The 23961-nt window shown below is 39.8% G+C and overlaps 1 protein-coding gene and 1 non-coding gene across 4 annotated transcripts in view; one reads left to right on the top strand and one right to left on the bottom strand.

Moving 5' to 3' along the window:
* The window catches only part of ZNF143 (zinc finger protein 143), a 57964-nt gene extending 34315 nt beyond the window's left edge, over positions 1-23649 (bottom strand). Inside the window, exons 1-7 of one of the 3 annotated variants that reach the window (XM_037522641.2) lie at positions 23559-23649; positions 8783-8897; positions 8379-8471; positions 7554-7637; positions 6985-7068; positions 5183-5379; positions 4318-4392 (exon numbers count right to left, since the gene is read on the bottom strand). In XM_037522641.2, the coding sequence (XP_037378538.1) occupies positions 4318-4392; positions 5183-5379; positions 6985-7068; positions 7554-7637; positions 8379-8471; positions 8783-8897; positions 23559-23600 (690 nt within the window). In that variant the 5' untranslated portion in view covers positions 23601-23649. Of the gene's footprint in view, positions 1-4317; positions 4393-5182; positions 5380-6984; positions 7069-7553; positions 7638-8378; positions 8472-8782; positions 8902-23558 lie in introns of all 3 variants that reach the window. The other 2 variants (XM_037522642.2, XM_037522644.2) reach the window with 2 other exon arrangements.
* LOC119256376 (U6 spliceosomal RNA) lies at positions 17942-18048 on the top strand. The gene has a single exon (XR_005127716.1). It is a non-coding gene; the product is annotated as a U6 spliceosomal RNA (small nuclear RNA).
* Positions 23650-23961: the final 312 nt, after the last annotated feature.

Raw genomic sequence — 23961 nt, 5'->3', positions numbered from 1 at the left:
ACCCTCCTGCGCTTCTGACTGTACCCAGTGCTTGTATAAATAAATAAATAAATCTTTAAAAAAATAAAATAAAATTGGGAAATATATTTAAAAAAAAAAATAAAGCACAGCCTAGTACTAAGATACAATTTAATAAACAACTCTGGTGGAAGTAGAAGGAGCACCAAGAGACAAGCTCAGAAATTATGGGCTCTATTTATTTGCAGTGGTTCTCTGGGCGATATTTTGACTTTTTAATACCATGTACTATGTCCTCAACCTCAAATATGGTACTCAATTGTTTTAGAGGTTAGAGAATTAATGAGCTTCTGATTCTGCCCTAATGAAGAGAAATGTGAGTCACAAATGTGAGACACATAAATAATTAAAAATGTTCTAGCAGTCATATTTAAAATGCAAAAAACAAATAAGTAAAATTAATTTTAGTAATCATTTTATTCATTAGTATTTCCAAATATTATTTCCAGTATTTCCAAAATATTATCTTTTAACATTTAATCAATACGAGAAACTATGAATGAGATATTTTACATTGTTTTTCATAAGTCTTTGAAATCTGGTATGTATGCTATTCCCAGCACATTTCGGTTCTGACCAGCCACATCTCAAGTGTTCAATGGCCACATGAGGCTACCATACTGGACAGCCAGAGCTAGTCCTTCAGGGAGAGTTATAAAGGGAAAAGGAGAAAAAGCTAGGAAAAAAAAATCCTGTGTCACTTTCTTTTATTTCTTTGTTTACTTTTTTTTTTTAAAGATTTATTTATTTATACAAGACCTGGGGTACAGGCCAGAAGCATGGGAGGGTGAGAGAATTTACCAGAGACAGAGCAGGGAGCAGAACAGGCAGACGGACTATAAACACTGCTGAGGGGAGCAGCAGGTGAGACAGGAGAGGTCTGCCGCACCATGTGGGTATCTCCCTGGCTAGCTGGAAATCGAACCTGCACTGCAAAGGCTGCAGACAGCTTCACCTTGCTGCGCCCAACCTGCTGTACCACTGGAGAGGCCCTATTTCTTTGTCTGTTGGCACCAATACCAAATGATTATATGTCTGCATATAAGGGTACTGGAGCTTTTTATAACATTTTGCTTCAACAGTTCTGAATTCCTCCTAGTTATGTTTCTGGGTTCAGAAATTAATTGATGGTAATAGGCTTTTATGATAATAGTTTATTATAATGTTGTACATCCCAAGGTACCATGTATTCCAATATATGATAAATTCATTCATTTTTTATAGACCCATTCTATATTAGTTTAACACAAATGTAGTTACTATTACTCTCTTCAACAAATATTCTGTTATTCAAAAACTTGTTAGTCATGCCTGCTACATGCAAAAGAATGAAGCTAGACTATCACCTCACACTATGCACAAAAACCAACTCAAAGTGGATTAAAGAATTAGACATAAAACCTGAAACCATAAAATATATAGTAAAAAATAAAGGCAAAACACTACACGACATACATCTCAATAACATCTTTAAAGACACATCACCTAAGCAAAGAAAGTGAAGGAAAAGATAAGTAGCTGGGACTACATCAAATTAAAGAGCTTCTGTACAGCAAAAGAGACATTAACCAAAACAAACAGGCACCCCACTGATTGGCATTTTTTTTTTTCTTTTTTTTATAGAGGCATGTTTTATTTATTTATTTTGTTTTGTTTGTTCATTTGTTTCGTTTATACATGCACTGGGTACAGTCAGAAGCGCGGGAGGGTGAGAGAATTCACCAGAGCCAGAGCGGGGAGCAGAGCAGGCAGAAGGACAGAAGTACACTGCTGAGGGGAGCAGCGGGCGGCAGGAGAGGTCTGCGCGCCATGTGGGACCCTCCTCCGGTGGCCGGGGAGCAGCCGGGGATCGAACTAGCGCTGCAGAGGCTGCGGGCAACTTCGCAACCCAGCGCTCAACCGCTGCGCCACCTGGGAGGCCCAGGCACCCCACTGATTGGGAGAAAATTTTTTCCCATAGTACTAATGTTAAGGGACTGATCACAAAGATCTACAAAGAACTCACACGACTCAACAAAAGCAATTGTTTACAAAAGTAAACAATCCAGTCAAGAAATGGGCAGAAGAACTTAAAAGACATTTCTCCAAAGAGGAAATGCAAATGGCCAACAGGCACATGAAAAAATGTTTAATATCACTTGTAATCAGAGAAATGCAACTCAAAAACCACAATGAGGTTCTACCTTACACCAGTGAGAATGGCACATACTAAAAAAACAAGCAACAACAAATGTTGGCGAGGATGAGGAGAAAAAGGATCTCTCTCCTACACTACTGGTGGGAATACAAACTGATCCAACCACTATGGAAAGCTGTGTGGAGGTTCCTCAAACTACTAAACATGGAGCTTCCATATGATCCAACAATTTCACTCCTAGGTATCTACCCAAAGGACACAAAAACATTAATTCAAAAGGACACCTGCACCCCTATGTTTATTGCAGCACTATTTGTGATAGGTAAGCTGCAAACAACCCAAATGCCCAAAAATATATGACTGGATCAAGAAGATGTGGTATAGATACACAGTGGAATACTATTCAGCAATCAAAAAAGATGAACTCATGCCATTTGCAGTAACATGGATGGCACTGGAAGGGATTATGCTCAGTGAAATAAGCCAGAAAGAAAAAGAAAAATATCGGATAGTTATAGGCGGAATGTAGAAGAACCAAATATGGGATCAGGAAAAAAAAAAGTAATTATAATAAATTAAAAATCAAAATCAACAGGCAACTTAAATCAGAGACATTCTGCAGGGGAGGAGGAGGAAGAGGGATCAAAACAGGGGTGGGAAGAGTACAAGGGACTATGGTGATGGTGCATGGGTGAACTGGTGGTGGGAATTTCTTGGGGACTACACCTAAGAGGAGAAAGCATACATTGTACAAAAATGAAGAATGATGTGAAAAATATAAAATAAAACAAACAAAACTTGTTAGTCGCATATAAGAGAGAAAACCCTTACTGGGTCATTTCAAGGCACTAACCTACATTTCTTATGTATATTTACAATGTGTTTGCATTTTAGTAGTTTTACTTTGGTGGATTTTATATAGTGCTGGAAAAAGTGTCATTTTTATGCATTCAGAGGCTTGAAGATTTATTCATGAATATGAATTCAAGGACTTGAAAAATCTGCTAAGAATCACATAGTTTCAAAGCCAATGGGTTTAGTGAACTGCAATGTATTTATAGTACTGTCACTTCAGAGCACTTCAGCTGTTAAGCAGAAATACTGACTATTTAGCAATGTTTAGAGGCACCAAATTTTTACCAGTTATTTCAGTGATTCCTATTATTTTATCATTTACTGTTATATTGTAAAATCTCCCTTCTTGATGACCCAATATTACTAAGTAGTGATGCTAATGCTTAAAAAGTTTGGCCCTGAAGCAATAATTTTAAGAGTAAAATATAAGACTCTCAGAAGAATGCAAAAACTGCTATGAGGGATTAGTCAGCAAAATATTAAAGATAAATGCTGAAAAAAGGAGCCAAGTTAATGCAAAAATATGTTATAATGATGATACAGGCTGCAAGAACACCTTCCCACAGAGAACCACCCCCTCCACAAACACACAAATCCAAAACAGTGTCTTGAACTATGCAAGTTTTGAATTTTTGAAATGTTTATCTTCCAGAATGCATCTGCAACTACTTTGGACTTATTGTAACACTCTGAGAGGCACTGCTGCTCTAGGCTATTGTTGGGTTACAGAAAAGTCAATGACCAGACCAGGGTGAGCATATGAATGACGGGCAGGCATCCACAGGACATAGCAGCCCAAGAAGCATCTGATATAAAAAGTACAAAAGCTCTGCTTAGTAGAAATAATGATCATTAGCTGGACCATCTTTCCAAAGTTGAAAAGGGAAATATGGAGGGAAATCAGTTTGAAACAGAGGAAACAAACAAAAACAGAGGTAGCAAAAAATACTGCAAGTGAAGGTTAGTTTGTCATGGTAATGACAGAGTCTGAGAAAAAGGATCCACAAGCCACCATGGCAGGGGGCAGTCAGAAGATCACCTGTTCTCCAAAACTGCCCTGGGTTTCAGAACACAAGCTTTATCTGGATTTCTGTGCTATTTCTATTTCTTTAGAGCTACACAGTACCCATAAAAAGAATCCTGAGACCTGAGGGAGTTGGAGAAAGCTGCTGCCTACTACATACTTTTTTTTTCTGAATTGGTAAGAGTTTTTTATAGAGGTAATGAGTTGACTTTTTTTGCTATCATCCAAGGAAGGTCCACAAATGCTAAGAAAGAGTTTATATAAAAAAGGTAGCTTTACATACCTGCATTTTTTTCTCTTGCTCATTTTCTCCAATCATTCCAGTACCTGTTACACTTTCACTTCCATCAATAGACACCTACAAGAATAAAATAAAGCTTAAAAAAGTTTTACACTTTGAAGATAAACTCATGCCATTTGTGGCAACATGGATGAAGCAGGAAGGTATTATGCTTGGTGAAATAAGTCAAAAGAAAAAAGATAAATATCAGATGGTTTTACTGATATGTGGAATATAGAGACATCGAACAAAGGGTCAGGGTAAAGATAAAACTTACAAGTTTACCATAGATCTGAAGCACACAGCAGGGAAAGAGAAGGAAGGGCACGGGGACTATGGTGATGGATCACAGGTGCTAAAGTAGTGGGCGAACAACAAGGACTACAGCTGAGGGGAGAAATCATATACTGCCCGAAAATTAACAATGTAAGAAAAAATATAAATTTAATAAAAGAGAAAAAAAGTTTTACAATTTGATAGTTTTTAGGCTGAGTGATAAGTACACAGGGGATTCAGGATTCATCACTTGCGTGAAAATTTTCATCACAAAAAATACCATATGCAAGACATACGTTCAAAGCAGAGGGTAACACCCAGCCTTTTAAATATAAAACTTAACTAGACACCGTTCACCTTTTCCAATATCTTTTCCAATTCTTTTCTATAAGCTCTGACCCTATGTCTTTTTTTTCCTTCCGGTATTTTTGTCTATACTTTTTTTCAGATAAATGCTGATCTTGTTGCTGTCTGATTTTTACTTTGAATTAGTAGTTTCTTATTTGGTAAAGTATGCACTTTTGTTCTTTCCTTTTAGTAAAAAAATAAAGAAGCTATATCAAGGACATTTGTGAGATGGTAAATGCCATACCTTTGCTGCATACTGTTCCAAAGCACTGATGGTATCGGGGTCAATTGTGGCATCTCCAGTGTGCAGACCTGCCACTGTCCCATCGGCCTGAATAGCCAAGATGGTGTCAGACTGTGGGACTTGCACTGCATGGTGGATGTAAGCTGTGGTGCCATCTTCCAGCTGAACTGCCTGTAACGCGCTCTGGTCATAACTATCTGAGGGAGTGGAAGAGAATGGCACAAAATTGAAGGTAATGTGATACACAGTGACATGTTTGTTTTTTAAAAATGTATTTATGCATACAAGAACTGGGGTACAGGCCAGAGGTGCGGGGGGGTGAGAGGAATCACCAGAGACAGAGTGAGGAATAGAACAGGCAGAGGGACTGAAATACACTGCTGAGGGGAGCAGTGGGCGAGACAGGAGAGGTTTACTGCACCATGTGGGTTCAGTCCCCTGGCCGGGGATTAAATTCATGCTGCAGCGGCTGCGGACAGCTTCATAGTGCTGCTAACACTTAACCCCTTGTACCACCAGGGAGGCCCCACAGTAACATGCTTAAAAGAAAAAAGGAATTGACTTTTATCCAGTAGTTATTGGTGTGGTGGCACACTTGTTTTTACAGGTGCTATTTAATTCAGTTCTTACAACAATTCTGTGAGGTTATGTAAGACTGCTATCATCCAAGAAGGATGAACTATTGTTCAAATGGGAAACTGAGGTTTGGGGAAGTGAAGTCACTTTCCTTAGGATGCAGGAAATTAAAAAAAAAACTATCAGTTAACAGTTAAAGTCAATATATAGAAAAACCAAGATCTGACTTCATGTCGGTATGATGCTGAAGTCCATGTTTTTTCCCCTATAGATAACTATATCAAAATATAGATATTTATGTGAAATCATAAATTTATCTAAACGCAATGAACCCATGATTAACTTTCACTGCTAAAGAAAAAAAATTCATAACTTTTTCCAACTTTAAACATGTTTATTTACAAATTTGAATATTCTAAATTAATTCTTTCTCCCTTGAAAAATGTGTTACATCACTCTAAACCATGTTACATCATTCTGTAATAAAATATTGTATAAATAACAATAGCTACCATTTATTGAGCATTTGCTATGTGACAAAGTTGTTCAAAGTGGTTTACATTCTGTCCTCACAATAACCCTATGAAGTGGATACTTATTATAATCTTCACATTATAGATCATGAAATTGAAGCACAGGGAGGTTAAGTAAGTTGTTTAAGGTCACAGTTAAAAACAGGCGACCCAGATCTGAACCCAGATAGTTTGTCTGCAGAGCTGTTCTCATTATTCCTAGTACTCCACTCAAATCTCTGATCCTCCCTACACAAAGTTAATAAACATTAATATTTTGCCATATTTGCTTTAGATAGTTTTAACATTTTTTTGTTTTTTGTTGTTATTGTTTTTTTTCTTTTTCTAAATTCTTTTTAACTTCATTTTAATTAAAGACCAACATAACAGGCAAAGGAAATTGCTAAAGAAATTATAATAAGGATAAGAAAAATCTGCAATTTAACCTTCAAACGTTAAATATTTTATTTTAAAAGCAGCCTCCATTTGAAGTTTCCGGAATTAGGGGTTTGTTTATCCAACCTGCTATTGGACAGCTGAAATGATTAGAATGTTTTTCCTTAGCCTGAGCCAAAATCTGCCATCCTGTACTTCAGAGAACAAGCATCATTCTCCTCTTGACATGAAAGCACTTCAGAAACAAAACCCAGGTCTTTTTTATTCCCTGTGCCCCACTTCTCCCTTATTTTATTCCTATTTCCAAAGCCATTTTACCTTTGGAGGTGTGGTGAATAAATGCTGTAGTTCCATCTTCTAACTGCACTGCTTGACCATCTTCTAATCGCAAACTGTCCCCTGCTCAAGAACAAGGCTTACATTTAGATCCCATGTCTTCTAAGAACATTCTGATAACTCTGACCACACAGTCAATAAACATACATCATAAAAATCTATACTTGCTTTATGGGTCCTTGAACATTTAAGTAATTTCATTAAGGGTTCTCTGATAAGTGTTTAAAGATAAGATATTAGAATGTTTGTTTTAGGAATACATAGCAGGTATAAGAAGTGTTGAAGGGGTAGGGGGAGGGAGAAGGAAATGAGAGACATGAAGGATTTAGCTCAAATAACAGAATTGATAACTGCTGCCTGTTTATCTCCAGTGTACAGTCTAGTAATTTCTATAATCTTTGAGAGAAAGTCTCAATTAAGGTAACATGGTCTCTAGATCTTCTCAGAAGGAGGATAGAGACCAGGACCAGGTTTAGAGAGTAAAAGGCAGCTGGAAGCAGCATGACCTAAAGCTTGAAGATCAGGATGGAAAGTAAGTATCAAATACTTACTACTTTTAGGTATGGGTACATGTTGAACATAGGCAGCAGAACCATCCTCCAGTTGAATGACCTGTCCATCTATGAGTTTTCCATCTGGAACAAAAGATTTAAGCCAATGAATCAGCACAAGCAAAATTTTTAAAACTTTACAATTTCAAAATAATATCAACTATAAAAACATACACTACTTAAGATCATGTTCATCTTGATTCTTCCCTCAATGTTCTGAGGCAATTCAATAACACATCCAGTGGTCCTATAGAAAGCAGAAAATCCTCCCTCAGCCATCCTTCCTCCCCTCCAATTTTCAATTACACAAGATCAAGAGGAAGAGTGGCTCATCACAGCAGACTACGCAAGTCAAGCCTCTGACACTTCAGAGTCACTGAGGAACAGTGCCCCTGACTATAGGGAAACTGAAACTGGGAAGAGAGATATGTCTGTGCAGCTGAAGCCAGTTGTCATTCTCTTTCCCAGGGACTATACAAGTCCCTTGACTACTATGCTCAGTAGGTTTCCAGAAAAACAAGGAGTTCGAGAACTGGGCTATTTCTTGGAGCAAAGTGAAACACTGAGTCAGAGACAATGTTATAAAAGCAAAACCAAGTATCTTTAGTTTTATGCATATTTAAAAAAAGCATTAAATAATAATTTTAAGTAAATAAGTATAAAAACAAAAGAAGTTCCCCCCACCACCACTAATTGTGAATAATTCCAAACTTATCACATGCAAAACTTCAGGAGGTATTGAGAAGGGCTATAGCTGCCGAGTGCTCCAACTCTGAGGCTATGAACTGTTGGCATTAATCAGTGGGCTGTGTAAATGTCACATACCTTTAGAGTTGTGCTGTATATAAGCAGTAGAACCATCTGCAAGTGTTACTGCTTGCAAGCTTACACCTTCCATATTTTCTAAGTTGTCACCATCTATTTAAAAAAAAAAAAGTTACTCTTTAGGAACTATCACATGTGCATGCTGTTAATTTTTAAAATAAAGATTAGGCAAAAAGTCTCAGATGTAGATTTGAGTAGGATTTCTTTCAGTATTTACAAAATAATATTTCCCTGCACTACTGTATCTAGCATAGGGTAGAAATGCTCACAGAAAGGTTTAGCTTTGTGTTGCCTCTGGCTAAATGAGGAGGAGGGAAGCAAACACATTATTGGAAGTTTTCCTTTTCCCTTAAGACAAACAGTATTTCCAAACCCACAGGATCTCTTCTTGTAAGACTACTCACCTGCCACAGTCACTGCCTCTGTCAGGCACAGGGTAACATGTTGAGCCTCCATTCCTCCTCCAGGAAACTCTGTCATTCCCTGAGAATCTCGATTTATTTGGGCTAACAACATTTTCTACCTTGAAGAAAAACGTAGGCACTTGAGAACAAAGAATAATGTATAAGAAATAAAAGCTACAAAGAATATTTATGAAACATAATTGCTAAGAAAGTATACAGTCTTTGTAATAAAATGAAATTTCATTCCATGTGCAAGGTGGAAGGTGTGAACCCAAATTCCAAGGACAGCTCTTTTCATCATGCATCTGTGCACCACTGAGCACAATGGCAACTCTTGCCCATCACTCAGCTTTGTGCGGTGTAAAATCCTCATAATTAGAAGGTTTTGGGTTTAACATGATTGAAGAGTCCACTGATCCCATCAGCAATTCGGTTGACTCAGTCTTCAGATATCTTTTTTTTAAAAAAGATTTATTTATTTACACATACTGGGGTTCAGGCCAGAGATGGGGGGGTCGGGTGGAGAGGATTCACCAGAGACAGAGTGGAGAACAGAACAGGCAGATCGACTGAAATACACTGCTGAGAGGAGCAGCAGGCAAGTCAGGAAAGGGTCTGCTGCACCATGTGGGTAGCTCCCTGGCCTGGGATCGAACTCATGATGCAGTGGCTGTGGATAGCTTCACAGGTTATGTTTAACTCCTTGACCCACCAGGGAGACCCAGAAATCTTTTTTTAAAAAAGATTTATTTATTTATGCATAGAAGAGCTGGGGTATAAGCCAGAGGTGCAGAGGTGAGGAGGTGAGTGGATTCAACAAAGACAGAGCAGGGAGCAGAACAGGCAGACTTACTGAAATACACTGCTAAAGGGAGCAGTGGGTGAGACAGGAGAGATCTGTTACACCATATGCAGGTTAGGTCCCTAGTCGGGGATTGAGCTCAGGCTGTGTTGGTGATAGCACTTAGACTTAACCCTAGGCCACCAGGAAGGCCCCCAGAAATCTATCTTGACTGTGACTACTTCTCACAACCTTCATCATGACTTTCCTGATACAAGCTACTACCATGTATCATTCACTTTAATGTAATAGCATTTTAACTGATCGCTCTGCTTCTGCTCTGAACTAAATGCAGAAATCAAGGGAAAAGTTAAATCACATCCCTCTCCTATCATTCGTTAAATGATAAATTCTTATGTATTTTTAGTCAGTGTGAATCTACAGTCAGTCTCTAAGATTTATGGGATGAACTATAGTTCAAAAGTATACTCAAGTTGTGATATGAGTATACTATCTGTATAATTACCAAAATTCTTTTCTAAAAGCAATGAACATTTCAAACAATAAAAGATAAAGAAACTAAGGATCAGAACAAGTAAGACAAAAGAAGAAAAAAAAAACAAGTTAAATGTTAGGCATTCTATCCACCAGGCAGATACTTTGCTAGCATCCTGGATACAAAAATTAAGACAGACCCTGATGTGTAGTTTATACTCTAAGGAGGGGGAAGATTAGGATTTCTAGACTCTGTACTAAATGAAATAATGACACTAAATCCTAGATCCAAGGTATAAGGTTGCAGGTCACAGAGTACCCAGGAGGGCAGGTGCTCAGGACTTCCAAGCAAACGAGTAAAAAAATAAGGCAAACAGCTACAAAAGATCACAACTACTAAATATAACATGAACCAAAACTGTGTCACAGGAAGGACATGGAAGGAGAGGTGGGCAGTGACAGATCTCAGAGAGCTTTGATGCTTCACTGAGGAGCCTACACTGGAATGGGAGCAACCTCAAGGTTTGTTTTTTGTTTTTTTTTTTTTGGTGGGACCCTCGCCGGTGGCCGGGGATTGAACTGGCGCTGCAGAGGCTGTGGGCAGCCTCACAACCCTGCGCTCAATCACTAGGGGAGGCCCCAACCTCAAGGTTTTAAACAAGAAAGTGGCAGTAGGTTTTAGTTTCAGAAGGATCTAACTGTAATGCAATGTAAAGAGAAAATGGGTGGCAGGGGCTCCCTGGTGTTGCAAGGGGTTAAGATGCAGCACTATGAAGCTATCCACAGCCACTGCAGCAGGAGTTCGATCCCCAGCCAGGGAGCTAACCCACATGGCGCAGCAGACCTCTCCTGCCTTGCCCACTGCTCCCCTCAGCAGTTCTGTTTCTCACTGTCTCACCTCTCCTCTCACCCCTCACACCTCTGGCCTGTACCCCAATTCTTGTATACATAAGTAAATCTTTTTAAAAAAAAAACGAAAGAAAGAAAATGGGTAGCAGAAACACATGGACCTGAATTAGGGCAGATACAGTGATATTTTATGAAAACTATGTGCATATGTGTGTATATATATTTCCATATTGTTCACACTGAGATTTTATTCAAACGACAATAGCATCATGTCTAAGTTAAAAGCTCATTATTTCTTTTTTAAAAAACAGATTTCTTCATTTATGCATACAGGAATTGGGGAATGGGCCTCCCTGGTGGCGCAGCGGATTGAGCGCAGTGCTATAAAGTTGTCCACAGCCTCTGCAGCATGGGTTCAATTTGTGGCCAGCCAGGGAGATACCCACATGGTGCGGCAGACCTCTCCTGTCTGCCCGCTGCTCCCCTCAGCAGTGTTTTCTATCTGTCTGTCTGCCTGTTCTGCTCCCCGTTCTGTCTCTGGTGAATCCTCTCATCCTTCCGTGCCTCTGGCCTGTACCCCAGTACTTGTATAAATAAATAAATCCTAAAAAAAAAAACAAAAAACTGGGGAACAGGCCAGAGGTGCGGAGGGTAAGACTGAAGGGGAGATGGTCTCACTCATAGTAGGAATCTAGAAAACTTAAATAAAGGACCAGGAAAATGAATAACTATAAGAAAGTGAAAATCAAAATCAACAAAAAACTATGAACCAGAGACACTTTATGGGGGGTGGGGGGCGGGGAGGGGAGGGATTGGGGTCAAAATAAGGGGGTTGCAATTGTATGGGGAATATAAAAATAAAATTTATTAAAAAAAAAAAGACTGAAGGGGAGCAGAACAGGTAGACTGACTGAAATATACTGCTGAGGGGAGCAGAGGGTGAGATAGGAGAGGTCTGCTGCGCCATGTGTGTAGCTCCCTGGCCAAGGATCGAACTCGTGCTTCAGAGGCTGTGGATAGCTTAACAGTGCGGTGCTTAACCCCTTGTGCCACCAGGAAGGCCCCAAAAGCTCATTATTTCTTGATGATATTGAAAATGCTAAGAAAAATGTGAAACCCCACTACCAAGGGATTGTACCAATTTATATTGCTTGCTGTTCCATACTCTCACCAATTGGGGGGAGGAAGGGATTGCAGTCTATTTAAACCTAGCCCATTTGATGGATTAAAAAAAAGTCATTGTTCAAATTACGTTTCTTTGAATAGTAATGAAGTTGAGTGGGTCCCCCCACCCCAATATTCTTTGGCCCTTCATATATCCTTGGTGACTGTATATATTGTGTTTTGCTTAGTATTCTCCTAGGATATTCTTCTTCTTTTTTAATAAACATGGCCTTCCTTTATATATAAGGAAAGTCCTCCATTTGTATTTATTGGAAATATTTTCTAGGTTGCTTTGGGCTCTTTTGCCATGTTCTCTTTAAACCTGCAGTCTGGATTCTGCTTCCTGAAAAAGTTCATACAAATGAGCCTCTAAAGCCAAACGTTCTTGTGTGACAGTAGGAGTGTGAGTGTCTTTTAATACAGGTTCCCTCCCGCTAATTGAAAACAGGACTTTTCTATTTAGTATGACTTGGTAGGTTATTTTTTGGGCCTGAAATGCTCAATTTTTTTGTATCTGTCAAGAAATTTTCATTTACAATTGGTTCCTATACAAATTCTGAGGTTCAAAATCAGGTTCTACGGGGGAAGAAAGCCTAAGAGGTTCAGTAAAAGTATATATATGAGATTTCTCAGTCATGTTATAAAACGAGAGCTCACCCAGCTCGTAGTATAGGATAATGTCAATTCCTGTGGGTCTCACTTCTAACAGCAGAGAGACTAAACAGCTCCCAAGAAAACAACAACTTCCTGTAGCTAAATCCTCCAATACCAATGCTGGGCTGACAGGGGTCTCCTTGCCTACTCAGGAAAAGAATCTGCAAACCCCACTCTGCCTACTTCTACCTTTCAGAAATGCCTGCCTGAATTAAAACACAGAAAAGCCAGGCATATGTAAAAAAGCCAGGACACTTACACTAACTGTAAATCTTTTGGGACAACCAGGAAGGTTTTGTTTTCTCTTTGTAAAACCCACTTAAAAAAAAAAAAATCAGACAATCAGGTTAAAGTGTGCTGTTTCTGAATCTAGAATTATATCTACTTTAAGTTTGAATACTGGGGACAAAAACTGCATTCTCCATCTTGAACTGAGCTGCAAAGATTGCAAAGTTAACCTCACGCCCAGATGTGCAGAAATTGTTAAGCCATGGTCAGATAGCATACACTTCCACCTTACTTAGCAGACTCCTGAGAATGGAAACATAGTTTGAAAAAGCATTGGTGTCTGCACTGAGTTCTGCTGCGTGCCCTTTTTGTCAGCCTGGAGAGAGCCACCTCTTGTAGTAGCTTTGTGTAGGTTTCAGATAGACAAAGCATTCTTCAGATTTAATAATTTATTTGATAGTATTAAATGGAACAGTCCTGAAAGGGCATATAATATTCTGGGCTCTTCCAATCTACCAAAGCTGCTCAGCAGCTTTGTTTCTTCATACTGACTACTTAAAATACTTTCCATTTGTATCAATCTCTACCCCCACTCCTGTACTCCTCCTGCCATCCTCCTTCTCCGCCCTCAGCACCTGATTTTCAGCAGGTTAATCAGTTGGCAACTTCGCAGAAAATAAGAGTCATCAGAGAGGAACTCTGACAGGAAACCCATCACTTGATGGCATTTCCACAAATTATTTCTTCCTTCTCTTCCACCATATAACCTTCTTACAGGGTAAGACTAATCCCTCCAACTTGTTCTCTGCATTTCATTTGCCAATCCTCTTTAGGGGTCTCAGGGACCTTTCAATATACACAACCCCCCTTTCTCTCTTATTTCCTTAACATAAAAATAACAATTTAACACAAAAATAGTATCAAATTAGTACAAAATCTTACCGTCAACTCAGTTATTAGTCTTACTTTCCTCATCACAACTACATTGCCTTAACAGTTGTTACTAATTGCCCACTACCATCTATCTGAGTTCTGTCCTACCTCTATTGAAACGATTTTGGCTGGTCAAAGAATCTCCACTTTAACATAAGGTTCAAAGGCTATTCATAGATACTTACCCAAGAGAAATGAAAGCACACATCTACAAAAAAAAAAACCTGTAATACAAGAATGTTCATAGCAGTTTTATTCATAATAGTTCCAAACTGGAAAGAACCCAAATGTACATTAATAAAAGAATGGATAAAGAAGTTGCGATAAATTCATACACTAGAATATCACCTAGCAGTAAAGAGGAATAAACTACTGTATATGCATTAACATTGCTGAATCTCAGAAAGATGCTAAGGGAAATAAGCCAAGCACAAAATATACATATTATTCCAAGAGCATGCAAAATCCACCTACAGTAGCAGAAATCAATGTGTGGGTTGCAAGGTTGACGGACTGACTAGCAAAGGGAACAAGGAACTTTTCTGTAGTGATGAAAATGTTTTGTTTTTTCTTTTGAGTCAAGAGCATCTGGGTTTATACAACTGCCCAAACTAACCCAACTGAACACTGAAAATTATACCTCAAGATTATATATACCTCACTGAAGATTACACCATTTAAAGTTTCTTGAAAGACCAAATGTTGACAACAGTTGAACATTAAAATATTGTGACGGATATTTTTCAGTCTATTATCTACTTGTTTTGATACCTCTTTTATATCCTTTTTATTTTTTTAATTGAAGTAACATTGCATGTATGTAAGTTTCAGGTGTGCATTACTGAAAATCAACACGTGTATATTCTATAGCCTTTATGTCCTTCTAGGAATACTCTCTTGCCTTGGTCTCTGTGACATTCACTTGTTCCTGGTGCTTTCCACTTCCTAATTAATCCTTTTCAAAACTCTCAGGGTTTTTTTTTTTTTTGAGGTGGGAGGGAAAGGTGGGAGGGAAGGGGGAAATTTTCTGTTTTTAAACTAGGATATAAGAAAAATCAAGACAAGCTGGTTACTCAACCCTCCAGTCTTCTAGATACAACCTCTTCATATTCTACACCCCAGTAATCTTGGTCATAATTAAACAGCTGATGATACCAATATAATTTCATAATAAAATTTATATGAAAAAATGAGTAGTGATGCATAAATGGAAAACACTATCTTCTATAATACTATATCCCACACATTACTACTAGTTCATGTAATCCACCTAGCAATTCTATGACTTAAGTACTATTTTATCCCAATTTTGTAGATGAGGAAATGAAACTGAGGTTAAATGCTGCCCTAAATGACACAACATGAAGTATAGGTGAAGTCTACCTTTTGATTATTATTTTTTTTTTAATGGGGAAAATCATTCTTTTTTGTTTGTTTGTTTTTAAGATTTACTTATTTATTTATTTATCTATACAAGCACTGGGTACAGTCAGAAGCACGGGAGGGTGAGAGAATTCACCAGAGCCAGAGAGGGGAGCAGAGCAGGCAGAAGGACCAAAGTACACTGCCGAGGGGAGCAGCGGGCGGCAGGAGAGGTCTGTGCGCCATGTGGGACCCTCCTCCTGTGGACGGGGAGCAGCCGGGGATCAAACCGGCGCTGCAGAGGCCGCGGGCAGCTTTGCAACCCAGCGCTCAACCGCTGCGCCACCGGGTAGGCCCTGATTATTTTTTTTAAGATTTTTTATATATATATATGAGCTGGGGCACAGGCCAGAGGCGTGGGAGTGTGAGAGGATTCACCAGAGACAAAACGGGGAGCAGAACAAGCAGACAACCGAAATACACTGCTGAGGAGAGGTCTGCCACGCCATGTGGGAATCTCCCTGGCCAGCCGGGAATCGAACCCACGCTGCAGAGGCTGCGGACAGCTTCACAGCGCTGCACTCAACCCACTGCGCCACCGGGGAGGTCCTACTTTTTGACATTGATATTTGGCTCAATAATCTGATACAAGCTACTGAATTATTTGCCACTCCCAAAATAGTCCAAGGTGTCTCTGGGATCTGGTCCTCTAAACATTGTTACTTGAACCATCTACATTATTCTGCCACTTCTCTTTACTTGGCTAAATTCTCAGGCTAATTATGTTGAAGATCTTTTCATGTGCTTATTGACCTTTGGTATACCTTCTCTGGAGAAATGTATGTTCAGATATTTTATTGCAGTAGTCTCAGATTCCATCAAAAAGTTCTACCTTAACTCCCCAAATTGGGTCAGAATTTAGATATATTTCCCATGATATTGCCTATACCCTTATCACAATTTACTTTAATTATTGTACTTGCTCTTCTCAAGAGAAGCTATATATATAACTACTAGAACAAAACATCTAAGGAGGATACCCCTTTAGGTAGATTAGGAAGTGTGGGTTATACCTGGAAAGGAATGCTTATAAGAGGTAGTATAACATTACACTTTAGTATGAGGACTCTGAGGCCAGACATCTGCTTCAAAATCTCCTTTACCATATTATCTGTGTGACCTTGGGTAAGTTACTCAACTGTTCTAGTTTCCCAACCTGTAAACAGAGTATACTTCACAGAGCTATTGTGAGGATAAATATCAATCACTTAGACTAGCACATGGTAGTACATGTATATTTACAACTTTTTAGGAATTTTTTTTTTAATTTTTTTTTAAATTATGCTTTTCACTTAATGGTTTTACTTTCTTTCTTTTTTTTTAATATTTATTTATTTATACACGCACTGGGTACAGTTCGCACTGGGTACAGTTAGAAGCGCCGGAGGGTGAGAGAATTCACCAGAGCCAGAGGGAAGAGCAGAGCAGGCAGAGTGACGAAATACACTGCTGAGGGGAGCAGCGGGCGGCAGGAGGTCTGTGCACCATGTGGGACGCCCACCTGGTGGCCGGGGATGGAACCGGCGCTGCAGAGGCTGCGGGCAGCTTTGCAACCCAGCGCTCAACCACTGCGCCACCAGGGAGGCCCTTTTTAGGAATTTTAAAAAGCAAATTAAGAAGAGATTATAGTGTCCCATGTCTTATCTTATTCACTATTTTCTCCTTCTACTATAAAAGGGTACTGAGTAGAAAGCAAGCAAAAACAGGCTTTGGCGGTATGTTATTCAAGAGGAATTTTCCTCTTGCCTACTCTTTAAAAACATGTGTCTTTATTGAGATATAAATTACATACCATACAATTTACCCATTTAAGGGGTACAGTTCAAAGGCTTTAGTATATTCAGAGTTGTACAAACCTCACCACAATCTAAATTCAGAACATTTTTATCACTTTCCAAAAGAAGGCCCATGTCCCTCTTTCCGAAGCCCTAGACAACCACTTACATGTTTTCTATTTCTATAGATTTGTTTATTGTTTATTTTGTTCATTTCATATAAATGAAATCATATAATATGTGGTCCTTTGTGATTTGTTTCTTTTGCTCAAGCACAATGTTGTCAAGGTTCATCCACATTGTAGAATGTATCAGTACTTCATCCCTTTTTATTGCCAAATAAAATTCCATTATGTAAATTAAAATTTAAAAATTATCTTTAAAAATTAAAAAAAGATACCATTTTATGAATGTACATTATTTATTCATCTGTTCATGGACATTTGAGCTGTTTTTATTTTTTGCAATCGTGAATAATGTTACCATGAACATTTGTGTACAAGTTTTTGTGTAGATATGTTTTGCTTGTCTTTGGTAGGAACCCAAGGAGTGGAACTCTATGCTTAGGTTTTGGAGAAACTATCAAACTATTTTCCAAAGCAGTTGCACCATTTTACATTCCACTAACAATGGCTGCGAGTTCCAATTTTTCAATATTCTAGCTAATGGTGTTATCAATCTTTCTGAGTATCGTCATTAGTGGCTATGAAGAGGTGTATCTCTGTGGTTTTGAACTATGTTTCCCTCAGGCTAATATTGTTGAAGATCTTTTCATGTGCTTATTGACCTTTGATATACCTTCTCTGGAGAAATACCTATTCAGATAATTTGTCTATATTTTTTAAAAAATGGGCTGTCGTGCTCGCTTCGGCAGCACATATGCTAAAATTGGAACGATACAGAGAAGATTAGCATGGCCCCTGTGCAAGGATGACACGCAAATTCATGAAGCGTTCCATATTTAAAAAAAAAAAAAAAGAAGGGCTGCCTTTTTATTGTTCAATTCTAAGAGTTCTTAAAATATTCTGGACATTAATCCCTTGTCAGATATAGGCTTTGTAAATATTTTCTTTCATTCTCTGGATTGTCCTTCTGTTTAGTCTTAGGGGTAGGGTTCCAACAAGGGATGGAAAATAAGAACCTCACCTTGAATATACATTTAAAAATTCAAGTGGTGAGACACAAAAGGTCAGACACAACCAGACCAATAATAAACCCTAAGTATTTGACCGTAGAACTAAGGTTACAGAAGGGCATGGGGAGGGTGGAAAGTGTAGAAGGCCCAATAGACTATGGGAGCCTTGATGGTGGGTGTGGTGTAATAACACAGATCTGAAGAGATGTGAGGCCAAACCTCCGAATCATACAGTATCGTAAACCAGTGTTACCTCAATTAAAAAAAAAATTTCAAGGGTTACCACCCAGAAATAGGACTTGGAGATGAGAGTGGAGTAGAAAAGGGATTTTAAATTTTATTATGTAAATTCCGTAAGTCAAAAAATTTTTTACCATGTGTTACTGTTACGGTTTTAAGAAAAACTAGTTTTGGGTTTTTTTTTTTTTAAATTACCACAAACAGAAGCATTACTAGAGTAAGCAGCACCTAAATTTGCCTCAGGGATGCAAAGATGATGACATGTGAGCTTGGGCATAAAAATATATATTTGCTAGGGTAAGGAGAGTAGAAAGAATAATCCAGGCATAGGGCTCTTTCATGGTGCCTCTGCCTTGCTACCCAGATCCTGATAGGGCTGTTTGAAGAATAATGTAGGTAAAGCACTCATTACTCAAGATCCACTCAAAGCATACTAGTTTTCTTTCTATGGGTGAGGATAGCAAGGTTTACAGAACCTTGTTTTTGCTGAAAGGTTTCTGATATTCAAATGCTCCTCTCACCAGTCCTTTAATGCCCACATCCACTCTGCCCAACTAGACCATGAGCCTTTTAATGTACATACTGTGTCCTATTGGTCTTTGGATCTTGACAGTTATGCTTCTATGTTCAAGAAATGAGTTTAACATAAATCATACTGCAGGTGCTTACATTTGTCATTCATTATATATATCCAGTCATGCGGACATTCTAGTTGCTAAAACACACCTAACTCTTCCTACTTTTGCACATATTGTTCTTCATCAACTATCTAAAATATATACATTCTACCACCATCCCCATATTCTCTGTCACAGAGCTCTATTTCCTTCAGAGCACTTATCAGAATTCTTTTTTAAAGATTTATTTATTGGGCCTCCCCTGGTGGCGCAGCGGTTGAGCGCTGGCCTGCAAAGCTGCCCGCAGCCTCTGCAGTGCTGGTTCGTTCCCCGGCCACCGGCGAGGGTCCCACAAAAAAAAAAAAAAAATAAAGATTTATTTATTTGTTTGTTTATTTATACAAGCACTGGGTACAGTCAGAAGCACGGGAGGGTGAAAGAATTCACCAGAGCCAGAGCGGCAAGCAGAGCAGGCAGAAGGACCAAAGTACACTGCTGAGGGGAGCAGCTGGCGCTGCAGGAGAGGTCTGCGCGCCATGCGGGACCCTCCTCTGGTGGCCAGGGAGCAGCCGGGGATCGAACTGGCGCTGCAGAGGCTGCGGGCAGCTTCGCAACCCAGCGCTCAACCACTGCGCCACAGGGGAGGCCCTACTTATCAGAATTTTTAACTGAACTCTAAGTTCCATAATGGCAGGGGTCACCTGCCCTGTTCACCCTTGAATTCCCAGTGTCTGTAATAATGTCTGGCACACTGTACACGTTTATTAAATATTAAATGAATGGACACAATTTGTCTGACATGACAGCTAATTAATTGCCTGAGAAGATTCAAGATCAGATTTTCATTTATCCCAATGCTTTTCATTGTGCCTCACTTTTTACAACATGCTTCTGCATTGTATTCTGTATTGTGTATATAATGCATTAATTTAAATGATTAAACTTATGACTACTACATCCATAACTATATAAATCTCTGTATTTTCAGTGAAAAGCCGAATGTACTAATCATTTGGCTTATATACTCATCAACTTAAAGTTGAGTACAATTAGTACAGTAACAAGCATGCTGTGACACATTAGGTACATTATTCAAAACACTCCATCATTCTGCAAACTACATGTATCCTGTATTTTAAAAGTTAAAGAAGATACTTGGTAGCTTATTGAATAACTCAGTTGACAACCAGTCACAGGCTCAAGTTCCAACTTTGCCATAGAATAGTTGGCTAAGTATTCTAAATTTCATCTGCAGAACAGGGATAACTAGTACTTGATAATAGGTTTGTACTGAAGATTCTAATCTTAGGTATATATGTAAACCACTGAACAAACGACTTAACTCAATGCCTAGCCAAAATTAAGAACTGAATAAAGCATTACTTTAAGCACAAAAATGTAGTTTGGAGTTAAATGCCCGTGAGCAGATATTAATGGAAAAGTATTCCTACAGGCTCAGATCCCACTACAGCATTTTTTAAAAAACTGGATTAAACTTATGGGAAAGAAGGGAGCGACGTATGCTGTTTTCAATTTTTTATTTTCCCTGACCGAAGTTTCTCGGTCTAAATACATCTTAAAAACAAAGTCAGCTTGTATGACAGTAAAATAAAGTTCAAAAACTATCTCACAAAGGCTGTTCCTTAAAATACAAATTAAGCATAGAAAAGAGAAATGACAAACCCAACTTTTAAAACATCACTGTTCTGAAGTAAAGCTGAGAGCAAACAGGAGGAGGTAAGACTTCAGATTAAAAAAAAAAAAAAAAAAAACAATTAAAAGAATCTCAAAATAGAATGATAAAAATCTCAGGACTGAGTAGGTGCTCCTCCAATGACCATACACTGCATAGATGTTATAAATAACTCTAATTCAGCTAAGGTAACAGTAGGGGGGAAAGAACTGCTTGATAGCTAGCTTAACTTTCCATAAACACAATCAATCTTACTGCACAGCAATACCCCAACATGCCACAAAAGGCTATAGACACTTTTTAAAATCATATATTCGAGGGCCTCCCCGGTGGTGCAGCTGTTGAGCGCTGGGTTGCGAAGCTGCCCGCAGCCTCTGCGGCGCCGGTTCGATCCCCGGCTGCTCCCCGGTCACCGGAGGAGGGTCCCACATGGCGCGCAGACCTCTCCTGCCGCCCGCTGCTCCCCTCAGCAGTGTACTTCGGTCCTTCTGCCTGCTCTGCTCCCCGCTCTGGCTCTGGTGAATTCTCTCACCCTCCCGCACTTCTGAATGTACCCAGTGCTTGTATAAATAAATAAATCTTTAAAAAAAAAAAAATCCCCTTAAAACAAAATAGTGTTCTTAAAAAAAAAATAAATAAATAAAAATAAAATAAAATCATATATTCGAGAAGGGATTTTTATATGAAAGACTTTTACATTTCAATAATAAAAATTTAATCTAATTTTAAAATGAGGAAAGGATCCAAATAGATATTTCTCCTAAGAAAACATACAAATAGTCAACAAGCACAGGAGAAAATGCTCAACATAATTAAGCCTCTGGGAAATACAAATCAAAATCACAAAAGATATCATTTCATGCCTACTAGGATGGCAGCCATCAAAAAGATTGAAAATAAATGTTGACAAGAATGTGGAGAAGTTAGGTGGGCCTCCCCTGGTGGCGCAGTGGTTGAGCGCTGGGTTGCAAGGCTGCCCACAGCCTCTGCAGCGCCAGTTCGATCCCCTGCCACGGCCACCGGTGAGGAGCCCACCAAAAAAAAAAAAAAAAAAAGATTGTGGAGAAGTAGTAATGTTCATATACTGCTTGCAGGAATATAAAATGGTGCCCTCACTGTGGAAAAGTTTGACAGTTTCACAAATGTTAGTGATCTTACTACCACATGGAGCAATTCTACTCTGAAGTACACATCCAAGAGATGAAAATATTCATAACAAGGACTTGTACGTGAACCTTCATAGCAACATGATGCAGAATAGACAATGGTGAAAACCACCCAAAAGCCCATCAAAAGATGGTGTTATGTCAGTACAATGAAATATTACTTGGCAATAAAAAGAAATTAAGTACTGATATATGTGATAACATGAATGAAACTTAAAAGAAGGCGATCACAAAAGCCCACATACTAAGTCATCAATTTATATGAACTGTTTAGAGTGGGCAAACTGTAGATGAGTGACAGAGGAAGGGGTATGCTAGGGGAAATTGGGGAGGAACTATTAATGGTATGGCATTCTTTCTGAAGCAATGAACTTGTGTGGTAGTGGCTGCACAACTGTGTGAATGCTAAACCCATCTAATCATACACTTTTAAAGGGGTGAGTTGTCAGGTATGTCAATTATACCAACAAAGCTACTTTTTTTTTAAATAGGAGGGAGGGTGCTAAGGAAAAGACATTCAAATATTTGTAGACAGCTAATTAGTGAATTTCCAAAGTAGTCAAAATACTTTGGGATAACATTAGTTATGAGTTTCGGGGTGACCTCATCACACATTCTCCACTAAACACTTAACAACGAACTAAAACTAGCATATTCAACAAGATAAAATACTAAACAAACTTTAACTGCAGAAAAAACACATGCATCTTCCAGATTCAAGACAAATTCAATCACAACCTAGAATATACTTTTTCACCATAGCCCCACTTGATCATACCAACCGCTTAGAAACACCCAAGGATGAAACTGATCTTAAGCAAATAATGGGTTTAGTAACAATCTCATTCTTCCCTACTTTTTGCCTAACTTCATTAATGCAGAAAAAATGTTAAAAAGCAAAAGTTGAGGGACTAAAAATTCGTTCACGTTCCACATCAAAATAGTACAAAGCCACTAAAAGATTTCTTCGCTCTTTGGCCAAAACCGAGAGAAAATGGGAAGCAGTAAAATCGACAATTTCTAATACTCGGTATCAGACCTCATCAGTGTTTTTTGTTTTTTTTTAAAAAAAGGTAAACAAGCAATGTGTGCACGATCCGGGCAGCAGGAAAGTCTGGGTGCGATTGCAGGAGGGGTCCCTAGCGGGCCCTGGGCCAAGCCCGCCGCGGGCGCCTCAGCTGGGGCCCGGTGCGGCCCGCGGCCCGGGCATCCCCGACGGAGGAGCTCCGCCTCGGCGGCGCCTGGGGAGCCGCTCCGCTCCGAGGTCAAGCCGAGAAGCGCCGTCAGGCTCCCAAGGGCTCCACCCTCCCCATCTTCACTCCCTCCCCTCGGCGGTCCCCTGAGGGAGCAGGCGGGGCGCGGCGAGCAAAGACACGGTGGGGGGGGGCAGCGTCCTCAGCGAGAAAAGCTCCGCCGCCCAGAGTGGCGGCCGCGGGTTATTAATAAACTCCGCTTCTGCCCGGGCGCCGGTGCCGCGTCCGGCCGTGGGCTCGGCGGGGCCTGCGGCAGAGGCTGAGCAGCCCGAGTGAGAGTCCGGGCCCGAGTGGGCCCGCGCCGCCGCGCTGAGGGCGGCGGCCGGGCGGAGAATAATGCACACTGGGTAAAAACACATTTATATACGAACCTCCGAGAAAATTTTCCAACAATTCCTTCGTCCGACCACCATGCACCAGGACAGGAAACAGCCGCCCGGCCCCCAGGCCCCGCAACCCGCATAGCTTGTCTGAGGCCCGCCCCCAGCCTCCATTGGGCTGCCATTACGTCACTCACTAGACGCTTCCTGCTTGCCATTGGCTCACGTTTAGGTGATGCGGAAAGGAGACCGCCCTAACCCCACCCCCTTTCTTGACGTCAACTTCGCGGGCCCTGACAGCCAGCGCCTGAGTGGCTTGTGCAAGGTGCGGAGTCCAAGGCCTTGCGTCTGACTGGGTCATGCAACCGCTCGTCCCAGATCGACACCGCCTCTTTGACAAGTGAATTATGCCGGTTCTGGGGCCCCAGCGGGAGGCGCCATTTTGTGGCGAGGG

This window comes from Talpa occidentalis, unplaced genomic scaffold (genome assembly GCF_014898055.3).
Source record: "Talpa occidentalis isolate TD23 unplaced genomic scaffold, MPIMG_talOcc4v2.1 talOcc4.3, whole genome shotgun sequence".
In the NCBI taxonomy this organism is placed as follows: Eukaryota; Metazoa; Chordata; class Mammalia; order Eulipotyphla; family Talpidae; genus Talpa; species Talpa occidentalis.
Note: the sequence above shows the minus strand (reverse complement) of the source record. Positions and strands in the feature narration are given on the sequence as shown.